Source organism: Phocoena sinus, chromosome 5, assembly GCF_008692025.1.
Source record: "Phocoena sinus isolate mPhoSin1 chromosome 5, mPhoSin1.pri, whole genome shotgun sequence".
In the NCBI taxonomy this organism is placed as follows: Eukaryota; Metazoa; Chordata; class Mammalia; order Artiodactyla; family Phocoenidae; genus Phocoena; species Phocoena sinus.
The window spans coordinates 65,037,803-65,062,956 of record NC_045767.1 but is presented as its reverse complement, the minus strand read 5'-3'; the positions used below and the strand labels follow the sequence as shown (position 1 = coordinate 65,062,956).

General features: G+C 38.2%; 1 protein-coding gene across 2 annotated transcripts in view; it reads left to right on the top strand.

Annotated features, from left to right (window-relative positions):
* The first annotated feature begins 1,153 nt into the window (after nucleotides 1–1,153).
* Nucleotides 1,154–25,154, top strand: part of RFC1 (replication factor C subunit 1) — an 83,149-nt gene continuing 59,148 nt past the window's right edge. The window contains exons 1-4 of one of the 2 annotated variants that reach the window (XM_032633159.1): nucleotides 1,154–1,383; nucleotides 17,455–17,583; nucleotides 22,028–22,103; nucleotides 24,996–25,118. In XM_032633159.1, coding sequence (XP_032489050.1) covers nucleotides 1,381–1,383; nucleotides 17,455–17,583; nucleotides 22,028–22,103; nucleotides 24,996–25,118 — 331 coding nt within the window. In that variant the 5' untranslated portion in view covers nucleotides 1,154–1,380. The remainder of the gene's footprint in view (nucleotides 1,384–17,454; nucleotides 17,584–22,027; nucleotides 22,104–24,995; nucleotides 25,119–25,154) is intronic. The other variant, XM_032633158.1, reaches the window with a different exon arrangement.

The window sequence follows — 25,154 nt, the reverse complement described above, 5'->3', positions numbered from 1 at the left end:
GCAGTTTCATAACCTTATGAAGAACATAGTACTATTATCCTTGTTTTACAGTTGAGGAAACTTGAGGCATAGTAACTTGCCCATGGTTACACAATTAGAATGTGGTGGGGCTAGGAACCCTAGCATATTGGCTTCAGAGAGTCACATGCAATGAGGCCCTGTTCATGAGCTATACTTTACTCCTTTGTAAATTGGGGATAATAATAGTAGCCAGTGTCATTGTGGGTATTAGATGAGTTAAACTGGGATAGTCCATAGCTGCATGCCTGGCACATACTACAGTGGGCAGTTAATAAATAGGAGCTCTCTATGCTTAGCCTCTGTTTTATTCCTGAAGACTTTACTATCTTTCACTGTAGAGATATGGGTGTGATAAAATGCAAGACGGAACAGGGGGTGGGTGGATAAGGATTTGAAAGTCTAGGGCCAAAGCTGGAGATATTGCTCTTCCCATTATACTCCTTAAGGCCTCATGTCTTCTCTTAAAATTGTATGCATATGTCACATGCTATTCCACAGTTCAGTTGCTTATCTATTAATATAAAACTTGTTTACTCCAAAGCTTTCGGGATCATTGTTCTTCTACGTAGATGTGCCTTGTTTATGCCTTGGTTTCACACACACCCCTTTGAGGGACTCAGCCACGCAGGTTTGGGAATTTGGAGGCCTAGATTCCCAGCTAGGACCCTTAGCTTGTTTGGGCCTTATATTTTTCACTTATAAAATGGTGTGGATAGTAATGACTATTTTATCAAAGTCCTTTTTGCCCCGGAATTATACAACATAAAATTGTCCTAAATGTGTTTTCAAACTGTGGGTCTCCACTTAAAAGTAGGCGAAAAGACCAATTCGATTGGTCAAACATTAAAAAAAAAAAATCCGGGTAAGTACTGTTTGGTGAAATTTTTGTTTCAGAATAGATATTAAAATGTAATATGTGAAACGTACACCTAAAAGGTGTCTTACTGCGGCTGGTAATAGAAACATTTTAAAGCTACATTTAAAGGAGGGCATTGCATTCTCTAAACGTGTCCGCCCTCGGGGGAAATCAATCTCAGAACCTCCCCACTTGACAGGCCCTTAGAGAAGCGGAAGACGCAAATCTGGGCGCGATCCTGGGCCCCGCCTCTCCTCGCGATTGCTGCGGCCCGCGGGTCTCGGGGGCTGCACCTGGGCCCACGTGGCATCTCCCGCCTCCCGCCTCCCGGCCTGGGCCCACAGGAAGCTGCGCACCTCGTGACGTCATCACAGGGCGCCGCTGCCTCGACCTCCTTCCACTTCGCGGGAGAAGTTGTTGGCGCGAATGGATCCCGAGCCGCGGTAACGGTTTCCCCAGCCGGCCGGCCTGCCAGCCCGCGCCTTCTTCATCCGTGGGCTGCAATGGTGAGCCCCCGGGGGAGGCTATGCGGCCATGGGCTGGAGAGTTTGCAGGCTGGGCGTGGACCTGGCATTCCTGGCATGGAGGGTCGGGGAGGATCGCGATGCGTGGCTTCGGAGGGGAGCGAAGGCAAGAAAGGGGCCACAAACTAGGCACTGGTCTCACAGCTTTCCTTGCACCGCGGGCTTCAGCTCTCAGCCGCAGCCAGCGCTCAGGGCTCTTGGTGCTGCGCAGCAGTTTTAACTTTTTTCCACTCTTGGGGGAAGGGAGAAAGGAAGGGAGTAATGAAGGTGATTTTGGGGGCTCAGCGGTACAGTTGCTTGTCCTGTTCAGTGTTGCCTCGAACCTCGGTTTGAGTCCTGCCTAGAGAGTTGATTTCAGGCTTTGGGTCTCGAAGGAGAAGAATGTAACAGACTTTCCTTTCTAATGAAAAAGTTGTCTTAGGCCTTCAACTTTCATGATTAACAGCTCAGCGAAATGCTCATCACAGAGCCGTTTTGAAATCGATGGCATGGGAAGGATGTTTTATTTTGTTTAGATGAGTTCATAGAAATCAAAGGGATAACACGGTTTACCAGGAAAAAAACAAAACAAAAAACCTGGTAGAAACAGCTGTAATACATTTGACAGCTGTCATCGCTTATCACCTGATGTTAAAAGTAATCTTTAAAAAAAACCCCTCAGTGCATTATACCACCTCCCTATAATGATCAGAATTGCATTTTGGACTTCAGGCACTATGGTAATTGTGTAAACTTCATGAGATTTGGAGTCTTGAAGGTGAGAGTGAGGCAATGTTTTGGTCTTGCTCTACCATTTAATGGTTAAGTGGTTCTGATTAAGTAAATATCTTAACTTTAACCTCTTAAATCCTCTGTTTCCTTACCTGTAAAAGGGGGGAAATATAGCTGCCTTAAGTGATTGTCTTGAGGATTAAACAAGATAATAAATGTAAAGCTTCTATTCTGTTTCCTGGCATGTGGTAGGAAATATACAACTACGTTACTAATGATCTAATTTTCTCAGGAAGGACTCTATGAAACATTACAAAGAGTTTTAAAGGACATCAAAGATGCCTCTGATGTTGTCAGTTATGGTGAACAACAGCTTATTTATTCAACTTTTGATTATTCAGTTACTTTAAATGATTGGTTCTTTTCCCTCTTAGTACTCCTGTTCATAGTGCATAGGAAAAATAAAGCCCTTCTCAGAAAAGAAGTGGGGAAAAGGTTCTATAAAGTACATAAGAGTTTTGGATTATATTAGTGTTTAATTTAGTCCTTCTGTCTTGTACAGAAATTAGCAGAATCCTAGACCAGAATTCTGTTCAACCTATGTTTATTGAACACCTATGCACAAGTTATATTGTACAGTAGTTCTTAACTTTTGCTTGGGTCACAGCTTTCTTTGATGTTGTGGTGAATGGTATGCAAGTTTTCTGCCCACAGAAATACATATGGATACATACACACCATTTTAGGGGATTCGCATATCTTCTGAAGCCCTTCTACAGGTGCAGGGTTAGCAACTCTTGCCCTGGGAGCTGCATCTTTTACTCAAATCTTTTCCAATTAAAGTTATCAAAGGAATAAAATACTGTATATCCACAAAATGGAATACTATGCAACCATTGAAAAGGAGAAAACTTTATGCCCTGATGTGAAACAGTTGCCAATATAAGTGAAAAAAGAAGGTGCAGGACAATATGTAAAGTATGCTACCACGTTATGTAGGAAAGGAGAGAAAAGAATATGCCTATTTTGCTTGAAGATGTGAAGGATACACAAGGAACTAACTGATAACATTTGTTGCCTCCAAAGATGGGAAATATGTGTCTGAGAGGCACGGTGGGAGGGAGACGTTATACCCATTTGAATTTTTGAACCATGTGAATATAATGTCTATTAAAGGAATCGAAATGAAATTAAACAGAATAAAAAGTAGCCATGTAAATGATTTGAATTGCTACGAGGATTTAATTATTTGCTCAACATGTGAATAAAACTTGAAAGATGCTGTTTTTAAGAAATCAACATATATAATTCATTGGCTGGCATAGTTATTTATTGAAAATATGCATAAGTTTGAATTAAACATGCATGAGACTTAAGGGAAAGCCTTTTTGAAGGGCTGTCAAAGAGAGTCTGACTACATCTAAGCTGCTTCATTGCAGCATTCTGGGGGAGACCTTTCACATTGTAGTTTACTATGCAAATGCTCTCCTGGAGCAGTGTTGTCACCCTTTTATAATGTGTTGGGTTTTTGTTGCTGTGCTCGGGCTTTCTCTAGTTGTGGCGAGTGGGGGGCTACTCTTCGTTGTGGTGCGCGGGCTTCTCATTGCAGTGGCTTCTCTTGTTGCAGAGCATGGGCTCTAGGCACGCGGGCTTCAGTAGTTGTGGTACGTGGGCTCAGTAGCTGTGGCTTGTGGGCTCTAGAGCGCTGGCTCAGTAGTTGTGGTGCATGGGCTTAGTTGCTCTGCGGCATGTGGGATCTTCCCGGACCAGGGCTCGAACCTGTGTCCCCTGCATTGGCAGGCAGATTCTTAACCACTGCGCCACCAGGGATGTCCTGGAATTGTTTTCTTAATTTCACTTCTGGATTGTTCATTGCAAAAGTATAGAAATATAATTGGTTTTAGTATATTGATCTTGTGTCATGCAACCTTGGAGAACACATTTTGTAGTTCTAATAGTTTTTTAGTGAATTCCTTAGGATTTTCTCCATTTAAGATCATTTCATCGGCAAATGAAGATAATTTTTCTTCTTCCTGTCCAATCTAGGTGCCCCTTTTATAATTTATTTTTTGCCTAATTAGTTTTTTTTTTTTTTTTTTTTTGCCACAGTGTTGAATAGGAGTGGCAAGAAGGATCTGTCTTCTTCCTGACCTTAAGGGACTACATTCTAACAAATTACCTGTTGTTTTTAAAGTATAATATAATTTTAACTATTTTAAAATTAGTTCATTTCTCTCTTCTGTGCTGCTATCAATACGCAATATTAGTCAGATGTATAATTTTGCATTTAAGTGGTTTTAAAGATAAAAGATTTTTACATTTGGATAGGTTTTGTGAAGTGTGTTGGTGATAATCAATTTCTGCTTGTAGATTTGGTGGAGGACTTAAAAATATTAATCAGAAATATTTATATTTCTTTACTTTCAAAATAGAGAAGTAAAGCCAAAATGTAATATTTTGGTAGCTACCCCTCAGAGCACTGCAGTACTTATTTTGCATAAAATCCTGTACTTGTCAAAGTAAGTGAACACGGTGGCATGATTTGCTTTCTCTTTGCATTTTTGGTAGGCACAAACAACTTGTTGGTTGGTTGAGCCCATTAGCAGTGGAAAAAAGTTATAAGAGCTGTTTGGTTATACTTCAAAGTTGATATATATCAGCTTTTGTACTTTGACTTTTTAAAGTTAAAAGGTCATTATGATGGCTTACTTTGTGCAGGTTTAGGAGTATTTACTGCAAAAAAATTTTTTTTCATCTCTATTAATAGATTTATAATCAACCAAGTTAGAAAATTCTAAAAAATGCATGATTTTTTTGAGTACCAGCGAGGTCTGGTACTTTGTCTTGACTTATGCATATTAAAATTGCATTTGGGTTGCCTGATAGGTGATGCTTCTCTTTAATAGTGTTGTAGAATTGTTAGTTACACCTTAAGGTAGGAGAGTGCAATAAATCTTTTTTTTTTTTTGCTTACACTTAAGAGCATTTAAATTTCAAAACTTTTACTAGAAAATGCCTTGTCATTCACAGTTCTTTCATCTGTGAATTAAAGTTAAAGAATGTCATAGATTTGTTCTGTGGATTAAATTAATTTTTTTAAGTGTTTAAATCATTGTCTGGCACAGAGTAAGTCCTATTTAAGGGTTTGTTAAAAAAGTAAATAAATGAAGCCCTAAATCAGGGCACTGGCAACAGAAATAGAGGAAAGAAGACAGCAGTATTTGGGAGATTAGGTTGGGTTGGTTGATTAGGTGGAGGGTCAGAATGAGGAGGAAAAACAGTGCTCATTTTTCTGTTTTTGGTTAATGGTGGTGCTATACATTGAGGAGGGAAATAAAGAGAGAGAAGCGAGCCTCCAAAATATGGGCTTAGTTTTGGACATTATGAGCTGGAGGCACCTTTGGGGCATTTGGTAGAGGTGGAGATGACAGACTATTGGCTACATGGATATGGAGCTCAGAGGTCTTGAGTCGAGACAAGATTTAGCAGGTAGCAGTGTGTTTTTAAGTGGTACTGACATTGAGATGGATGTGAGTTAGCTTGTGCAGTGTGAATATGTGAATCAGAAGTTTTTAACTTAGGGTTCATGGAGAGCCATTAATAGGCTTCAGGAAAAGGCCCTGAAGAAGAGGAAGTATTATACTAAAAGTGAAAGTGTTTTTGCTTTTTGTAGCCACAATATTGTAATATGACAAGAGAGTACTGTATGATAGAAGTAATAATACACAGTAAGTGTTAATACCCACTTAAAGTTTCTTAAAACAAAGTGCAATAGGTAAAGTGATGGCAAAAAATTAGTCTCAAATAAAGATTATTTTAATACACAATCTTTAAAAACAAATTTACCATGAATTTCATTTTACATAATTAAGAACATCTCTTTCTGAGCCCAGGTGTGAAGGTCAGTGACCTTAGGAATAACCACTCATGTGTTCAACCATTATTAATTAAGCATCTGCTTATCTGAGCTGTTGGCCCTGTTCTTGAGATACAGAGGTGAGTAAGCTAGACAGGCCTGCTGTATGGAACTTACAGCAATGTTTTCAAACTCAGATTACTATGACTATCAAAAGTATCTCCTACTAATCATTTTGGGACCCATTTCAGGTGATGCTTCTTTTGGTCAACTGTCCCTGAGGCTCTCTGTGTTAGGGGCTCCTGGTGCTCTTACAGTTTTGTGATTTAGCTCTGTCTTAGCACTGTTTTGTATTTAATTCTTTATATACTAATTTATCTCCCAGGTAGCCTCATGAGGGCATTTTCCTGTTTGTGTCCTAAATGCCTGCCTGTAATCACACAAGGACCAAATGTATCAGGAATAATGAGAATGGAAAGGCCATATTGCTAGTTGTGGAGTATGGCTACTTTTGCATAGATCCTTAGAATTATGGTAAAACTATGAGGGAGCAGTCATGGTCAAGTAGAGAACTATGAAAGGGATTTGTAGTCAGAGGACCAGGTTCCATTCTGTTGTGCCATCTCTTCTAATCCCCACAGGAATCCTGTGGAGTAAGTGGCATTACGAGGAAACTAAGGGCCAGAGAAGTTAAGTAATTCATCCCAAGTGTCTGGAAGTAAGTGGCAAAACTGACAAAAAGCTTTTTTTTGTCTGACTTAATTCCACTTACTTACCTATAAAATGGAGATAAATCATTCTATTTGCCTTTATACCTCACAGAAACATCAGAAGAGATAAATCTATGTCCAGTAGCTGTAAGTAAAAGTGTGAAAAACTTAACTTGTTACTATTAGCTGTGTGTGCTAAAATTTAATTTTTATGTAATTTTTGCCTAAATCTTTTGTCTTATTTGAACTGACCTGTTCAATTAGTAACTATTAAAAAAGAAAGTAAGAAGAGTGAATTACTACTCTACTTTTGGTTACTACTTACTACTTTGCTTACTACTACTACTTTTGGTTCCTGAAATAAAACTATTTCTTTCACCATTTCCTTTAGAAATGAAATTACTGGGACAAAGGGTATGCACATTTAAAATTTTGATAGATACTGTTAGATTGTCTTGGAAAGGTTATACCAATTTTTACTTTTTTTTAAACATCTTTATTGGAGTATAATTGCTTTACAATGGTGTGTTAGTTTCTGCTTTATAACAAAGTGAATCAGTTATACATATACATATGTTCCCATATCTCTTCCCTCTTGCATCTCCCTCCCTCCCACCCTCCCTATACCACCCCTCTAGGTGGTCACAAAGCACCGAGCTGATCTCCTTGTGCTATGCGGCTGCTTCCCACTAGCTATCTGTTTCACGTTTGGTAGTGTATATATGTCCATGCCACTCTCTCACTTTGTCACAGCTTACCCTTCCCCCTCCCCATATCCTCAAGTCCATTCTCTAGTAGGTCTGTGTTTTTATTCCTGTCTTACCCCTAGGTTCTTCATGACATTTTTTTTCTTAAATTCCATATATATGTGTTAGCATATGGTATTTGTCTCTCTCTTTCTGAATTACTTCACTCTGTATGACAGACTCTAGGTCCATCCACCTCATTACAAATAGCTCAATTTCGTTTCTTTTTATGGCTGAGTAATATTCCATTGTATATATGTGCCACATCTTCTTTATCCATTCATCCGATGATGGACATTTAGGTTGTTTCCATCTCTGGGCTATTGTAAATAGAGCTGCAATGTACATTTTGGTACATGACTCTTTTTGAATTATGGTTTTCTCAGGGTATATGCCCAGTAGTGGGATTGCTGGGTCATATGGTAGTTCTATTTGTAGTTTTTTAAGGAACCTCCATACTGTTCTCCATTGTGGCTGTACCAATTCACATTCCCACCAGCAGTGCAAGAGTGTTCCCTTTTCTCCACACCCTCCCCAGCATTTATTGTTTCTAGATTTTTTGATGATGGCCATTCTGACTGGTGTGAGATGATATCTCATTGAAATTTTGATTTGCATTTCTCTAATGATTAATGATGTTGAGCATTCTTTCATGTGTTTGTTGGCAGTCTGTATACCTTCTTTGGAGGAATGTGTGTTTAGGTCTTCTGCCCATTTTTGGATGGGGTTGTTTGTTTTTTTGTTATTGAGCTGCATGAGCTGCTTGTAAATTTTGGAGATTAATCCTTTGTCAGTTGCTTCATTTGCAAATATTTTCTCCCATGCTGAGGGTTGTCTTTTGGTCTTGTTTATGGTTTCCTTTGCTGTGCAAAAGCTTTGCAGTTTCATTAGGTCCCATTTGTTTATTTTTGTTTTTATTTCCATTTCTCTAGGAAGTGGGTCAAAAAGGATCTTGCTGTGATTTATGTCATAGAGGGTTCTGCCTATGTTTTCCTCTAAGAGTTTGATAGTTTCTGGCCTTACATTTAGGTCTTTAATCCATTTTGAGCTTATTTTTGTGTATGGTGTTAGGGAGTGATCTAATCTCATACTTTTACATGTACCTGTTCAGTTTTCCCAGCACCACTTATTGAAGAGGCTGTCCTTTCTCCACTGTACATTCCTGACTCCTTTATCAAAGATAAGGTGACCATATGTGCCTGGGTTTATCTCTGGGCTTTCTATCCTGTTCCATTGATCTGTCTTTCTGTTTTTGTGCCAGTACCATACTGTCTTGGTTACTGTAGCTTTGTAGTATAGTCTGAAGTCAGGGAGCCTGATTCCTCCAGCTCCGTTTTTCGTTCTCAAGATTGCTTTGGCTATTTGGGGTCTTTTGTGTTTCCATACAAATTGTGAAATTTTTTGTTCTAGTTCTGTGAAAAATGCCAGTGGTAGTTTGGTAGGGATTGCATTGAATCTGTAGATTGCTTTGGGTAGTAGAGTCATTTGTACAATGTTGATTCTTCCAATCCAAGAACGTAGTATATTTCTCCATCTATTTGTATCATCTTTAATTTCTTTCATCAGTGTCTTATAATTTTCTGCATACAGGTCTTTTGTCTCCTTAGGTAGGTTTATTCCTAGATATTTTATTCTTTCTGTTGCAGTGGTAAATGGGAGTGTTTTCTTGATTTCACTTTCAGATTTTTCATCATTAGTGTATAGGAATGCCAGAGATTTCTCTGCATTAATTTTGTGTCCTGCTACTTTACCAAATTCATTGATTAGCTCTAGTAGTATTCTGGTAGCATCTTTAGGATTCTCTATGTATAGTATCACATCATCTGCAAACAGTGACAGCTTTACTTCTTCTTTTCCGATTTGGATTCCTTTTATTTCCTTTTCTTCTCTGATTGCTGTGGCTAAAACTTCCAAACTATGTTGAATAAGAGTGGTGAGAATGGGCAACCTTGTCTTGTTCCTGATCTTAGTGGAAACAGTTTCAGTTTTTCACCATTGAGGACGATATTGGCTGTGGGTTTGTCATATATGGCCTTTATTATGCTGAGGAAAGTACCCTCTGTGCCTACTTTCTGGAGGATTTTTATCATAAATGGGTGTTGAATTTTGTCAAAAGGTTTCTCTGCATCTATTGAGATGACCATATGGTTTTTCTCCTTCAGTTTGTTAATATGGTGTATTACATTGATTGATTTCCGTATATTGAAGAATCCTTGCATTCCTGGAAAAAACCCCACTTGATCATGGTGTATGATTCTTTTAATGTGCTGTTGGATTCTGTTTGCTAGTATTTTGTTGAGGATTTTTGCATCTATGTTCATCAGTGATATTGGCCTGTAGTTTTCTTTCTTTGTGACATCCTTGTCTGGTTTTGGTATCAAGGTGATGGTGGCCTCGTAGAATGAGTTTGGGAGTGTTCCTCCCACTGCTATATTTTGGAAGAGTTTGAGAACGAAGGTGTTAGCTCTTCTCTAAATGTTTGATAGAATTCGCCTGTGAAGCCATCTGGTCCTGGGCTTTTGTTTGTTGGAAGATTTTTAATCACAGTTTCATTCTCAGTGCTTGTGATTGGTCTGTTCATATTTTCTGTTTCTTCCTGATTCAGTCTTGGCAGGTTGTGCATTTCTAAGAATTTGTCCATTTCTTCCAGGTTGTCCATTTTATTGGCATAGGGTTGCTTGTAGTAATCTCTCATGATCTTTTGTATTTCTGCAGTGTCACTTCTCCTTTTTCATTTCTAATTCTATTGATTTCAGTCTTCTCCCTTTTTTTCTTGATGAGTCTGGCTAATGGTTTATCAATTTTGTTTATCTTCTCAAAGAACCAGCTTTTAGTTTTAATGATCTTTGCTATCGTTTCCTTCATTTCTTTTTCATTTACTTCTTATCTGATCTTTATGATTTCTTTCCTTCTGCTCACTTTGGGGTTTTTTTCTTCTTCTTTCTCTGATTGCTTTAGGTGCAAGGTTAGGTTGTTTATTCGAGATGTTTCCTGTTTCTTAAGGTAGGATTGTACTGCTATAAACTTCCCTCTTAGAACTGCTTTTGCTGCATCCCATAGGTTTTGGGTCGTCGTGTCTCCATTGTCATTTGTTTCTAGGTATTTTTTTGATTTCCTCTTTGATTTCTTCAGTGTTCACTTTGTTATTAAGTAGTGTACTGTTTAGCCTCCATGTGTTTGTATTTTTTACAGATCTTTTCCTGTAATTGATATCTAGTCTCATAGCGTTGTGGTCGGAAAAGATACTTGATACAATTTCAATTTTCTTAAATTTACCAAGGCTTGATTTCTGACCCAAGATATGATCTGTCCTGGAGAATGTTCCATGAGCACTTGAGAAAAATGTGTGTTCTGTTGTTTTTGGATGGAATGTCCTATAAATATCAATTAAGTCCATCTTGTTTAATGTATCATTTAAAGCTTGTGTTTCCTTATTTATTTTCATTTTGGATGATCTGTCCATGGGTGAAAGTGGGGTGTTAAAGTCCCCTACTATGAATGTGTTACTGTCGATTTCCCCTTTTATGGCTGTTAGTATTTGCCTTATGTATTGAGGTGCTCCTATGTTGGGTGCATAAATATTTACAATTGTTATATCTTCTTCTTGGATCGATCCCTTGATCATTATGTAGTGTCCTTCTTTGTCTCTTCTAATAGTCTTTAATTTTAAAGTCTATTTTGTCTGATATGAGAGTTGCTACTCCAGCTTTCTTTTGGTTTCCATTTGCATGGAATATCTTTTTCCATCTCCTCACTTTCAGTCTGTATGTGTCCCTAGGTCTGAAGTGGGTCTCTTGTAGACAGCATATATATGGGTCTTGTTTTAGTATCCATTCAGCCAGTCTGTGTCTTTGGTGGGAGCGTTTAGTCCATTTACATTTAAGGTAATCATAGTTATGTATGTTGCTATTCCCATTTTCTTAATTGTTTTGGGTTTGTTATTATAGGTCTTTTTCTTCTCTTGTGTTTCTTGCCTAGAGAAGATCCTTTAGCATTTATTTTAAAGCTGGTTTGGTGGTGCTGAACTCTCTCAGCTTTTGCTTGTCTGTAAAGGTTTTAATTTCTCCATCAAATCTGAATGAGATCCTTGCTGGGTAGAGTAATCTTGGTTGCAGGTTTTTCTCCTTCATCACTTTAAATATGTCTTGCCAGTCCCTTCTGGCTTGCAGAGTTTCTGCTGAAAGATCAGCTGTTAACCTTATGGGGATTCCCTTGTGTGTTATTTGTTGTTTTTCCCTTGCTGCTTTTAATATGTTTTCTTTGTATGTAATTTTTGACAGTTTGATTAATATGTGTCTTGGCGTGTTTCTCCTTGGATTTATCCTGTATGGGACTCTCTGTGCTTCCTGGATTTGATTAACTATTTCTTTTCCCATATTAGGGAAGTTTTCAACTATAATCTCTTCAAATATTTTCTCAGTCCCTTTCTTTTTTTCTTCTTCTTCTGGAACCCCTATAGTTCGAATGTTGGTGCATTTAATGTTGTCCCAAGGGTCTCTGAGACTGTCCTCAGTTCTTTTCATTCTTTTTTCTTTATTCTGCTGTGCAGTAGTTACTTCTACTATTTTATCTTCCAGGTCACTTATCCGTTCTTCTGCCTCAGTTATTCTGCTATTGAGATCCCTTTTAGAGTATTTTTAATGTCATTTATTGTGTTATTCATTGTTGCTTCTTTCATCTTTAGTTCTTCTAGGTCCTTGTTAAATGTTTCTTGCATATTGTCTATTCTATTTCCAAGATTTTGGATATCTTTACTATCATTATTCTGAATTCTTTTTCAGGTAGACTGCCTATTTCCTCTTCATTTGTTAGGTCTGTTGGATTTTTATCTTGCTCCTTCATCTGCTGTGTGCTTTTTTGTCTTCTCATTTTGCTTATCTTACTGTGTTTGGGGTCTCCTTTTTGCAGGCTGCAGGTTCGTAGTTCCCGTTGTTTTTGGTGTCTCTCCCCAGTGGCTAAAGTTGGTTCAGTGGGTTGTGAAGGCTTCCTGGTGGAGGGGACTAGTGCCTGTGTTCTGGTGGTTGAGGCTGGATCTTGTCTTTCTGGTGGGCAGGTCCACGTCTGGTGGCGTGTTTTGGGGTGTCTGTGGACTTATTATGATTTTAGGCAGCCTCTCTGCTAATGGGTGGGGTTGTGTTCCTGTCTTGCTCATTGTTTGGCATAGGGTGTCCAGCACTGTAGCTTGCTGGTCATTGAGTGAAGCTGGGTGCTGGTGTTGAAATGGAGATCTCTGGGAGATTTTCGCCGTTTGATATTACGTGGAGCTGGGAGGTCTCTTGTGGACCAGTGTCCTGAAGTTGGCTCTCCCACCTGAGGCACAGCACTCACTCCTGGCTGCCGCACCAAGAGCCTTTCATCCACATGTCTCAGAATAAAAGGGAGAAAAAGAAGAAAGAAAGAAAGAAAGAGAAAGGAAGAAAGGAAGGAAGGAAGGAAGGGGATAAAAGAAAATAAGGTAAGGTAAAATAAAATTATTTAAATAAAAAAATATTAAGAAAAAAAATTTTTTTAAAAGTAAAAATAAAACAGACGGATAGAACCCTAGGACAAATGGTGAAAGCAAAGCTATACAGACAAAATCTCACACAGAAGCATACACATACACACTCACAAAAAGAGGAAAAGGGGAAAAAATAATAAATCTTGCTCTCAAAGTCCACCTCCTTAATTTGGGGTGATTCGTTGTCTATTCAGGTATTACACAGATGCAGGGTACATCAAGTTGATTGTGGAGATTTAATCCGCTGCTCCTGATGCTGCTGGGAGAGATTTCCCTTTCTCTTCCTTGTTCGCACAGCTCCCGGGGCTCCCCTTTGGAATTACCCCGCCTCTGCGTGTAGGTCGCTGGAGGACGTCTGTTCTTCGTTCAGACAGGACGGGCTTAAAGGAGCCGCTGATTCGGGGACTCTGGCTCACTCGGGCCGAGGCGAGGGAGGGGTACGGAGTGTGGGGCGAGCCTGCAGCGGCAGCGGCCGGCGTGACGTTGCACCAGCCTGAGGCGCGCCGTGCATTCTCCCGGGGAAGTTGTGCCTGGATCCCGGGACCCTGGCAGTGGCGGGCTGCACAGGCTCCCGGGAGGGGAGGTGCGGAGAGTGACCTGTGCTCGCACAGAGGCTTCTTGGTGGCGGCAGCAGCAGCCTTAGGGTCTCATGCCCGTCTCTGCGGTCCGTGCTGTTAGCCGCGGATCACGCCCGTCTCTGGAGCTCCTTTAAGCACCGTTCAGTGCTCTTAATCCCCTCTCCTCGTGCACCAGGAAACAAAGAGGGAAGAAAAAGCCTCTTGCCTCTTCGGCAGGTCCAGACTTTTCCCCGGACTCCCTCCGGGCTAGCCGTGGTGCACTAACCCCTTCAGGCAGTGTTCACGCTGCAAGTCCTCAGCTCCCAGCCCACGCCTGCCCCGGCGGGTGAGCAGACAAGCCTCTCGGGCTGGTGAGTGCTGGTCGGCACCGATCCTCTGTGCGGGAATCTCCCAGCTTTGTCCTCCGCACCCCTGTGGCTGCGCTCCCCTCCGCGGCTCCCAAGCTCCCCCACTCCGCCACCCGCAGTCTCCTCCCACGAAGGAAAGGGCTTCTAGTGTGTGGAAACCTTTCCTCCTTCACAGCTCCCTCCCACTGGTGCAGGTCCCGTCCCTATTCATTTATCTCTGTTTATACTTTTTTCTTTTGCCCTACCCAGATACGTGGGGAGTTTCTTGCCTTTTGGGGGGGCTGAGGTCTTCTGCCAGCGTTCAGTAGTTCTGTAGGAGTTGTTCCACGTGTAGATGCACTTCTGATGTATCTGTGGGGAGGAAGATGATCTCCGCGTCTTACTCTTCCGCCATCTTCCCCCTCTCCCCCCCTGCTCCCAATTTTTACTTTTATTAGCAGTGTAGTATGTGAGCATGTTTCCCCACAACTTTGACATATCTGGGCATTATCAGTCTTTTAACGTGTAGGGAAATATAATCAAGTTCTAATTTATCTGTTTATTATTTGTGAAGTTGAGCATCTTTGTTATGTTTGTTGGTTATTTGCATTTCTTTATAATTTGTCTACTGGTAGCTTTTACTCATTTTTCTACTGGGTTATTTTTTATTGATTTGTAGGAGCCCTCTTATATATAACATGTTGTAGATATTTTCATGTTAGCTGCTTATATTTTAACTTTGTTTATGGCATCTTTTGTTTTATTTTTATGCAGTCAGATCTTTCTTTATGGGTGGTTTCTAGCCTTCATGTTCTGCTTGGAAGGACTTCCCTTTGCTAAGATTATAAAAGTAAACTTAAAAATTTGTTCCTTACTAATATACGCAGCAAGAATTATTCCGTGCATGTAAGAGTGATGTCTAGATCCATTATTTGGAAGTTCGGTTAGTCACTAGTCTTCAAAGACCTGGAATACCAGGCAGGGAATGTGAATTAAGAGTAAGGTGAAGTCACACTATAAATTAAAGTCAAATTGGTGACCTTTGGCTCTTAAATGTTCATACAGCAGATGGCTGCTCACACTGGAGATAATCCCTAAAAAGGTGTGAGTAGAATCGCTTTCATTCTGATGTAAATTATTTTCCAAAAGTTTAGATTTTTAATGTATATTGGATTAGATCAGGATGCTGTAATTTAATTTTTCAGCTGCCATCAGAGTATAAGGGCATGGGGAGTGGGAGAGTAGGGTAGAATAAAGGGAAAGGAAAAGAAAGGGGTTGTGAATAGGAAGAATTGCTTAGGGAGGAAAGGTGGCAACAGTGCTGAGGATTGGCAGTATGGAACAGACAAAAATCAGAGAGCTCAACGTTACCAACAGTTCCATTTCCTGAATTATATTTTGTTTTCTTCCTCTTGCTTTTTTAAGTATTTGTGGTTCCAACACAGATGGAAAACCACCATTGACTTTAAGCTGATTATTAATATTTAGTTTTGATATTTCCATGGTACATGTGTGCTGTGTGAGTGTATGTGTGTGTGTGTGTATGTGTTTGTATGTGTTTAAAAAATCACCACTGTTTGAATGAAGACTCACTTGGTCATTTCAAAAGTGAAACTCCAATGTGAAACTCTCATTTCCTCCAGAAGCAATAAAGTAAGTAGATGTTAGCCTCAAACTCAATTCTTTGCAAATTATATGGAAGACTGTGGCTTTCTGGCTTTCTTATTCTTCTAACTTTTCTTTAGCACCTGACACAAATGTCTCAGTTTCATAACTGAGGTATCCATTCTGCAAACAGTATTTTTTATTTATTTTATTTATTTTTTAACAGTATTTTTTAGACTTAGATTTTATTAGGATGGATTTGTGACTTTTTTATATTAGGAAATTTACAAAAGAGGATATAAAACTAGGGAAGTCTGTAACCTTTCAAAAAAAATTAACATGTCTGTGTACCTCATTTATCTGTTTTCTTTATTGCCTTAACCACAAAGCTGTGTGTGTGTGTGTCTTTGTATAACACACTTGTTTGGGATTTTTGACATTTTAAGGGTTTGACAGTTACTGCCAGGATCTAGGAGAAAAGTTGTTACCTTTCTTACACTTGGTAAAGTACTTTTAACAGGCATTTTCCTCACTACAATAGAGATAGGTTGGAACAGGTAAAAAGAATTGAAGACTCAGGCTTATGACCATTAGGATAGGAATAGGGAAAACAATACAACAGGCTCTTGAGCCCATCCTTTGGAATTCAGATCCTAAATTCTCACTATACTTTGTTCCTTATACCCTTGCCTGTGAGCAGAGACAACTGTAAATGGAGATGTTTCAGTGACATGAAGGGATAATAGTTCATAAATGAGAGAGAAGGGAAGTTTTTACTGAGCCAGTATTGTGACAGATGCATGATTAATCCTCATAAAGTGTAGAGAGTATTAGTCTCACTTCACTGATGAGAAAACAGATTAAAGTAACTTCCTCAGGGTCACCCAGCTAGAAGGCACTAGAGCAGAGATTTATACCAGAGGTTTCTCATTCTAAGGTCAATTCCCTATTCTGTATACCACAGTTTCTTCAAAGCTAAAATATAAAAGGGTAGGGAAGAATATGTATGCGAAGGATAAGAAAGGTGAGTGATATTAATTGTAAATTACATTGTAAGTGTTTCAGTATGATTAATTTGATTCTGTTGTTTAACACGGGGTAAAGTAATTGAAGAAAGTATTGTAGTCAAAATTTTTTCTTCAGAATTTGGAAAAATCATGTAAAGGAAAATAATTTCAAGGTTCTTAGTTATTAAGGTCTTAAATGATCAGTGTTCTGAGAGTTATTCTTCTCTCAAACTGGAGTATAAATCCCATAGGCGGGACTTCCCTGGTGGCACTGTGGATAAGACTCTGTGCTCCCAGTGCAGGGGGCTTGGGTTTGATCCCTCGTCAGGGAACTAGATCCCACATGCATACCGTAACTAAGGAGCCTTGGAGGTGTAACTAAGGAGCCTTGGAGGTGCAACTAAGGAGCCTGCCTGCCGCAACTACGACCCAGTGTAACCAAATAAATAAATATTAAAAACAAAATCCCATAGGCAAGGATTATGTTCTTTAACTCTGTCTTTTCACCTGCTATGCCCGAGATGATGGGGTATGTGCATGCATGATCAATAAATGCTTGTTACTTGCCTCTTTAGTAGTTGTGCTGTCGTTAGGAAAAATTTCCTTTGTTTATTTTTGCCCTGTTTTTGGCCAGATTCTGAGAATTAATATTACTTTTCATTAGGCACACTAGTTTTTAAATCTTTTTTGGGGGGCGGGGGGATGCACACCACGTGGCTTGCAGGATCTGAGTTCCCCAACCAGGGATTGAACCCGGGCCCTCAGCAGTGAAAGTGAGTAGTCCTAACCACTGGACTGCTAGGGAAGTCCCTGGACACATTATTTTTAACTGAGGTAATTTTATCAGTTAACTTTTGCATATAGAAAGAATGCTGCTGCACACGTGGAACTATCTCATTATGAAGAAATTACTGAGAGTAAACCAGTGTGTGTGGAGAGTTGTTCCTTTTTACAATTGAAATTAGAATTTTTTGCAGTTAATGTTTGTTTATGATTCTCCTTTTTTGCTTCAAGGATATTCGAAAATTCTTTGGGGTTATACCAAGTGGAAAGAAAGTTGTAAGTGAAACAGCAAAGAAGAATGAGAAAACGAAGTCTGCTGAAGAAACCAGAAAAGCGAAGAAAGGAATAAAGGAAATCAAGGTCAGTTTTCCAGATACAATATTGAGTTGTATAAAATAAACTCAGTTCTGAGATTTGATATATTTGGAGCCTCGAGTAAATATAGATTTCAACTCAGCAGAGGAAGAAGAAAAGTAATAAGGTATTACTTATTTCTGGTTAATATATCTTACTGCATTCATAGCTTGGTGTTTTCCTTCACTAGACATGGAACCCTTTTTAGTTGTTAAAACTTTGTGTTTTAAGACCAAAATTTGCTCATAAAGACAGGAGTGCCAGGTGAATGGTATTGGGCTTCTGGTGAGGGAAGGCTTTGGAGGAAAGCTTTATTCTTTTTCCTGTCCTCCTTGGGCCTCAGAGAAGTTAAGATAGAACATCACTATGAAAAGCAGGCAATGACTACAATAGTGTATTTGAGTTAATATTGTTCCACTTTGTGTAAAATGTAAGAATTCTGCAACTCTACAGGTCTGATTACCACCACCCCATCCTTTATGCCCTAATTGGCATATGTCTTATATTGACATATATTAATACTCCACACTCAGTGTAATAATTATTGCTGTAAACTGACCTTATTTTGAAGAAATTAAAAGAGGAAAATTGATTTGTAACCACGTGTGGTGATGGATGTTAACGACTTATGATCATTTTGCAATATATACAAATATCAGATCTTCATGTTATACACCTGAAACTAATACAATGTTACATGTCAATTATTTCTCAAAAACTTACCTTAAATTAATAAGATAAAATTAAACAAAATTTAAAGAATATATAAGATTAAAATTATAAACAAATACATATAATAATTTAAAATAAGCAAACCATCAAAATCATCAATAAATTATAATTTAAACACATAATTTTTTTTATTTCTTAGGTGAGACTAAAATAAAAACCTCAGTTTTCTGCTCTGCAAAAAAATAAATAAATAAAAGGAGAATTGATCTTTTATACTTAACTATGTATTTGCTGCTTCTAGTGCTTTTCATTTCTTATTGAAGATCTGAATTTCCATCTAATATCATTTTCTTAAAACCTGAAGAATTTTTTTAAGCGTTTCTTGTAGAGTAGATCTGTTGGCAATGAATTCTGTAAGTTTTTGTTTATCTAAAAATGTCTTTATTTTGCCTTCATTCTTGAAGGATATTTCTGCTGGATATAGAGTTTTGGATTGACAGTTTGTTTCAGCACTTAAAAATGTCTCATTCTTTTTTTGGCCTCCATTTTTTCTGGTGAGATGTTAGTGGTCATGTTGTATTCTCTTGTATGTAATGTATTATTTTTCTCATGCTGCTTTAAAAGATTTTCTCTTTATCTTTGGGTTTCAGCTTTGCCCATGGTATACCTGTGTGTGATTTTCTTGTGTTTATACTGTTTAGGGTTTCTGAGCTTCTTGACTCTGTAAATTTATATCTTCAAATTTGAGAACTTTTGCCATTATTTCTTCAAATATATTTCTGCCTCATTCTCTCTCTCCTCTTCTTATGGGATTCCAATTATATACACATTACAATTTTGGAATTACGGGACTTCCCTGGTGGTCCAGTGGGTAAGACTCCATGCTCCCAGTGCAGGGGGCCCGGGTTGATCCCTGGTCTGGGAACTAGAACCTGCATGCATGCCGCAACTAAGAGTTTGCATGCTGTAACTAAGAAGTCCTCACGCCGCAACTAAAGATCCCGTGTGCCGCAGCTAAGACCTGGTGCGGCCAAAATAAATAAATAAATATGTAAAAAAAAAAGAATTTTGGAATTGCGTCACAGATCATTGCAGCTTATTCATTTTTATTCTTTTTTTCCTCTGTACTTCAGATTGGATAATTTCTCTATTACTGTCCTCAAGTTCTTTGACTCTTCTGTCATCTCCAATTTGCTATTAAGCCTATGCAGTGAATATTTTGTTTTAAGTATTGTATTTTTCAGTTCTAGCATTGCCTACTAATTCTAACGTCTGGATTCATCTCAGTTTAGTGCCTTTTATCTTGAGTCTGTGGGTCATGTATTAGTCAGTTTGGGCTACCATAAAATACCATAGACTGGCTGACTTAAAACAACAGGAATTTATTTTCTTACAGTTCTGGAAGCTAGAAGTCTATGATTAAGGTTCCAGTCAATTCAGTTTCTCTCGAGAACTCTCTTTCTGGTTTGCAGATGGCTCCCTTCTTGCTGAGTCTTCACATAGCCTTTCTTTGGTGTGAACACGTGGGGAGAGAGGTTGAGAGACAGAGTGAGTGAGTGTATGCACGTGAGTTCTCTGGTTTCACTTCTTATAAGGACACTAACTTGTCAGATCAGGGCTCTACCCTTATGACTTCATTTAACCTTAATTACCTCCTTAGAGACTCCATCTCCAAACACAGCCATACTGGGGGTTAGGGATTCAATGTATGAATTTTGGGGGGATACAAGCTTTCATTCCATAATCTGCCAATGGTCCCCCAAAATTCATGTCCTTTTTGCATGCAAAATACATTTATTCCATTCTAAAGCCCCCCAAAGTCTTAATTCAATGTATCACCAGTTCTAAAGTCTGAAGTCCAAAGGCTTATCTAAATATCATCTAAATCATATATGGGTGAGACTTAGGTATGATGCATCCTGAGACAAAATTCTTCTCCAGCTGTGAACCTGTGAAACCAGACAAAGCATGCGCTTCCAAAATATAATAGTAAGACAGGCATAGAATACACATTCCCATTTCAAAAGGGAGAAATCAGAAGAAAGAAGGGGTGACAGGTGCCAAGCAAGTCTAAAACCTAGCAAGGCAAATTCTATTTGATCTTGTTTGATGAAATATCTGGGCACCTTGTGGCCCAGTCAAGTTGACAGATAAAAGTAACCATCACAGGTCACATTTCCTATTTCTTTGTACATCTAGTTATTTTGGATTTACCTTGCATAGTGTGAATTTTACAATGTAGGAACTTTGGATTCTGTTATTTCCTCCAAGGAGTGTTAATTCTTTTAGTTTAGCAGGCAGTTAACCTGCCTGAACTCAAACTCCAAACTCTTGTCCACTCTGTTATGGGCAGCATCTGAAATCTTTGTTCAATTTTTTTTAACCTTAGCTGGGCGCTTCGAGTTTTTCTGTGCATATATAGTTCAGGAGACAGCCACTGATTTGGGCTAAGTTTACTGACAGAATTTGGAACACCCCTTCTGTGGCTCTCTCCCTCCTGGGATACCCCTTTCTCTCACTTCTGAATTACTGTCATTGTTTCTAACCCTGTCCTCTAGTCTGGTGGTGTATTTGAATTACAGTGGTTTATTCATCTCATTTACTTCCAAGCTAGTTTATTGTGCTTAAGTTTTTTTTTTTTGTGCTTAAGTTTTTGAAGTTTTATTATAATGGATAGAAACATATTTCTACCTTGTAATTGATTATAGTCAGTTTTTTTGCTGTCTGCTTTCTTGATTTTTTTTGGGGGAAAATTTGAGCGTGTTAGAAATGTGATGTATAACTACAAAATATATAAAATATATAAAATATAAAATACAAAATATTAGTAATACCTTACGAATATGTTAGAAATGTGTATATAACTAAAAAATATAAATATTAATTACCCTTTGCCTTGGTTTTATTTAGTTTTCCACCAGGCAATGAGTAGTGATAGGCCCACAACTCCTTAGCTTTTATTTCTGTCTCAATTTTTCATTTTCAGGAAGCACTTGCCTTGTAATATCTGATATCCTTTTACTCTTTGTTATACATAGGTTAGTGTTGAAAGTGGAAATGAATAATGATATAGCGTTTTCTACGATCCTGCCTTTGCCATCTGATGCAATTATTATCCGGCTTATTCTCTCCCCTGCTCCTCCCCCCGCCCCAAGTTTTATTGAGAAATAATTGACATACACCACTGTATAAGTTTGAGGTGTACAGCATGATGGTTTGACTTACATATATTATGAAATGATTACCACAGTGATTACCACATGTGGGTGCAGATACCCTTTCAAGTTAGTGTTTTGTTTCCTTTGGTTATATTCTCAAAAGTAGAATTGCTGGGTCATATGGTAGTTCTATTTTAAATTTTTTGAGGAACCTCCATACTGTTTTCTATAGTGGCTGCACTGATTACAGTCCCACCAACGATGCACGAGGGTTCCCTTTTCTCCACATCCACACCAGCATCTGTTATCTCTTATCTTTTTGATGATGGGTCTGGCCTGTTCTTTAGCCTAATTCGGGCATTACTGACATTTGGAGCAGGATAATTCTTCATTGTGGAGATAATTCTTCGTTGTCCTGTGCATTGCAGGATGTTTAGTAGTATCCCTCGTCTACCCACTATATGCAAGTAACACCCTCACCCCAGTTATGACAAGCAGAAATGTTTCCTGGGGGGGCAGCGTTCCTCTAGTTGTGAACTATTGAGCCCAAATCTAACGAGGAAAAAACAGCTAAGTTATATGGTCTTCTCTGTGTTCTAATTATACTGTGATGTTTATAGGTAAATCGTTCTTGTAAAGAAGATGACTTCAAACAGAAGCAACCAAACAAGAAAAAGAGGATCATCTATGATTCAGGTAATATTTCTTTTGAGGAGCTTTCAAGTTTAAAAACTATTTTATATCTGTTAGAACAGTGTTTTCCAGACTGATGTTCTGAGACATCAGAACATAGCTCTCTATGATGTTAACAGGTGCTGTGAGAAGAGGGTTCTATGTTCAAGTAAAGTTGAAAACAACTTTGTTACACTACAGAATTTATCAGAGCCGAAATATGTTAATATATTAAAGTTTTGTTCGGGAGGGGAGATAGTATATACAGCATGTCTGAAACTTACTTTGAATATGGTATGTTTATTTTTTAAAATATTCATATTAACTTCTCTTTCAGCTGAGGTTCTTAGAAACTGAATTTGAAAAATAGTGCCATAAAATGTTGCTTTAGAAACAAAGATCGAAAATATAATTTTTGTGCTTTTGATCTGGTCCTTTTTTGTTGCAGTTAAAAAGGAACAAACACAATTTAAAAACTTTGAATATACAGTTGACCCTTGAATAATGCAAGGGTTGGGGCTTCAATCCCCTTGTAGTTGAAAATCTGCATATAACTTGACTCCCTGCAAAACTTAAGTACTAATGGCCTGCTGATCAGAAGCCTTGTCAATAACATAAAAAGTCAATTAATACATATTTTGTATGTTATATATATATTTTTACTATATTCTTACAATAAGTAAGCTAGAGAAAAGAAAGTGTTATTAAGAGGATCTTAAGGCAGAGAAAATACCTTTACAGTACTGTACTGTATTTTTGATACTGTAAGTTTATGTCATCTGTTTACAAGATGAATCATCTCTTACTACCTATATCAACATTGTCTAATATGATACAAAAGACTGTAGATGTTATATGTATTACTAATGCTAGACATCAAAAATGAAAAGATAATGTGAAAAGGAAGTTCGTATTTATTTACAGATATAACGATTCATGCATTGATAATGAAGAAGCAGCAGTGTGATTGCTTTATGGTAGCCTAGTGTTGTTGATACAATTGCTTCATGGTAGCCTAGCCTATGCACTAATGAATGAATCTGTTATAAAATTTTGGCATACAGTATTACAGTCATATTCATAATACAGTATTGGAAACATTGTTACATTAAAAAAAACTCACCTGTGATGATAGATAGGCTGATATGCAGTTTCTCCAGTTATAGAGAGGCATACTGTATAGTAATGTAATTCTTTGAAAGCAAAGTTACAAAACAGAAAACTAACACATTAATTTTATATTAAAGATCATCTTATACCTATGTAGGGATAGACTAGTATCTACATATATTTTATGCATTCATAACATACTTTTTAATTAACTTTTTCGATATTTCTAGGCTACGTGCTTTGTCTCTTTTTTCAAATTGTTGCAAATCTCCAAAAGTTTTTCCAACGTATTTATTGAAAAAAATCTGTGTATAAGTAGACATGTGCAATTCAAACCCATGTTCAAGGATCAACTGTCCTTTTAAGATAGGGAACATACACTTTTATGCATGCCTTTTATGATATGTTAAAATAATGGTAGAACTCAGGAAGTTTTAGGTTTTGCTTTTTTTGGAGAAGATCTATTTGGTATGAATTCTTAAAATTAGAAATGTAACCTAAGGAAGCATTTATAGATTGTTAGGATTTTGACAGTGGTAGCAAAGATTCTGACTCATTTTCTAAAAGTACTTGAGTGTTTATCGTGAGTCTTTTACTGCTGTATAGCATTGTAAAGAATTTGAAATAAGTACATATCACCATTTCTCAGGAGTTTCCATCTTTTGGGAAAGTGGAAATTTAATTGTTTGATACATTTTAGAACAATATGAGACAGGATTTAAAAATGCATGGTGAGAGGAAGAGGAAGGACACTAAAGTTTCGAAAACTCCTCTATTGTATACCAGACGTATACTAGGTATTTATACTTTGTCTTGATTTATATTTAAGTGCTCTGGGTGACTAGATTGTGGTAGACAGAATAATGGCCCCCAAAGATGTCCACACCCTAGTTACTAGAACCTGTGTATATGTTAGGTTACGTGGCAAAAGGGAATTAAAATTGTAGGTGACATTAAGGTTGATAATCAGATGACCTTAAAGTAGGGAGATTATCTGGATGGGCCCAATGTGGTCACAAAGAAGAGGAAGGCAGAAGAAGAGATTTAGAGAGAGATTGACTATGGAAGAAGGTTAGAGAATTAGAGAGATGGCAGCATGAGAAGGACTTTGCCTAATATTGCAGGCTTTGAAGATGGAGGAAGTGGGGGCCATGAGCTAAGGAATGTTAGCAGTCACTAGAAACTAGAAAGGTGAGGAAATGGATTCTTCCCTATAGTATCCAGAAAGGATCACAGCCATCCTGATGCTTGATTTTAGCCCAGTGAGACCCAAATTGGATTTCCAACCTCCAGAACTGTGAGATAATACATTTGTGTTGGTTTGTTGTTTTTTTTGGCTGCTTCATGCGGCATGCGAGATCTTAGTTCCCTGACCAGGGATAGAACCCGTGACCCCTGCAGTGGAAGCACGGAGTCCTAACCACTGGACCGCCGGCGAATTCCCCGTTTGTGTTGTTTTAAGCCACTGAGTTTGTGGTGATTTGTCACAGCAGCAACAGAAAAGTAATACAAAGGCTTAACACTGGATAGAAGGCAACCTATGAGAATTTATAAAAGAGATTTGCCTTGAAAAGGGTCTTGAGGAATTGGTTAATAATAACCACTTTAAGGGAATTCCGTGGTGGTCCAGTGGTTAGGACTTGGTGCTTTTACTGCTGTGGGCCCAGGTTTGATCCCTGGTCGGAGAACTAAGATCCTGAAAGATGCATGGCACAGCCAAAAAACAAACAAAACAAAAAAACCCACTTTAAAAACACACTATATTATACTATTTCTTTTCAAAGTTTTAATTTTCCTTTCATTTAGATTCAGAATCAGAGGAGACAGTGCAGGTAAAAAACTCCAAAAAGCGACCAGAAAAATTGCCACTGTCTTCTAAACCTGCTAAAATTCGACACCAGGATCCTGTTACATACATTTCAGAAACAGGTAAGGGTACCGAATATGTTTATTGTTTTAGAAAAA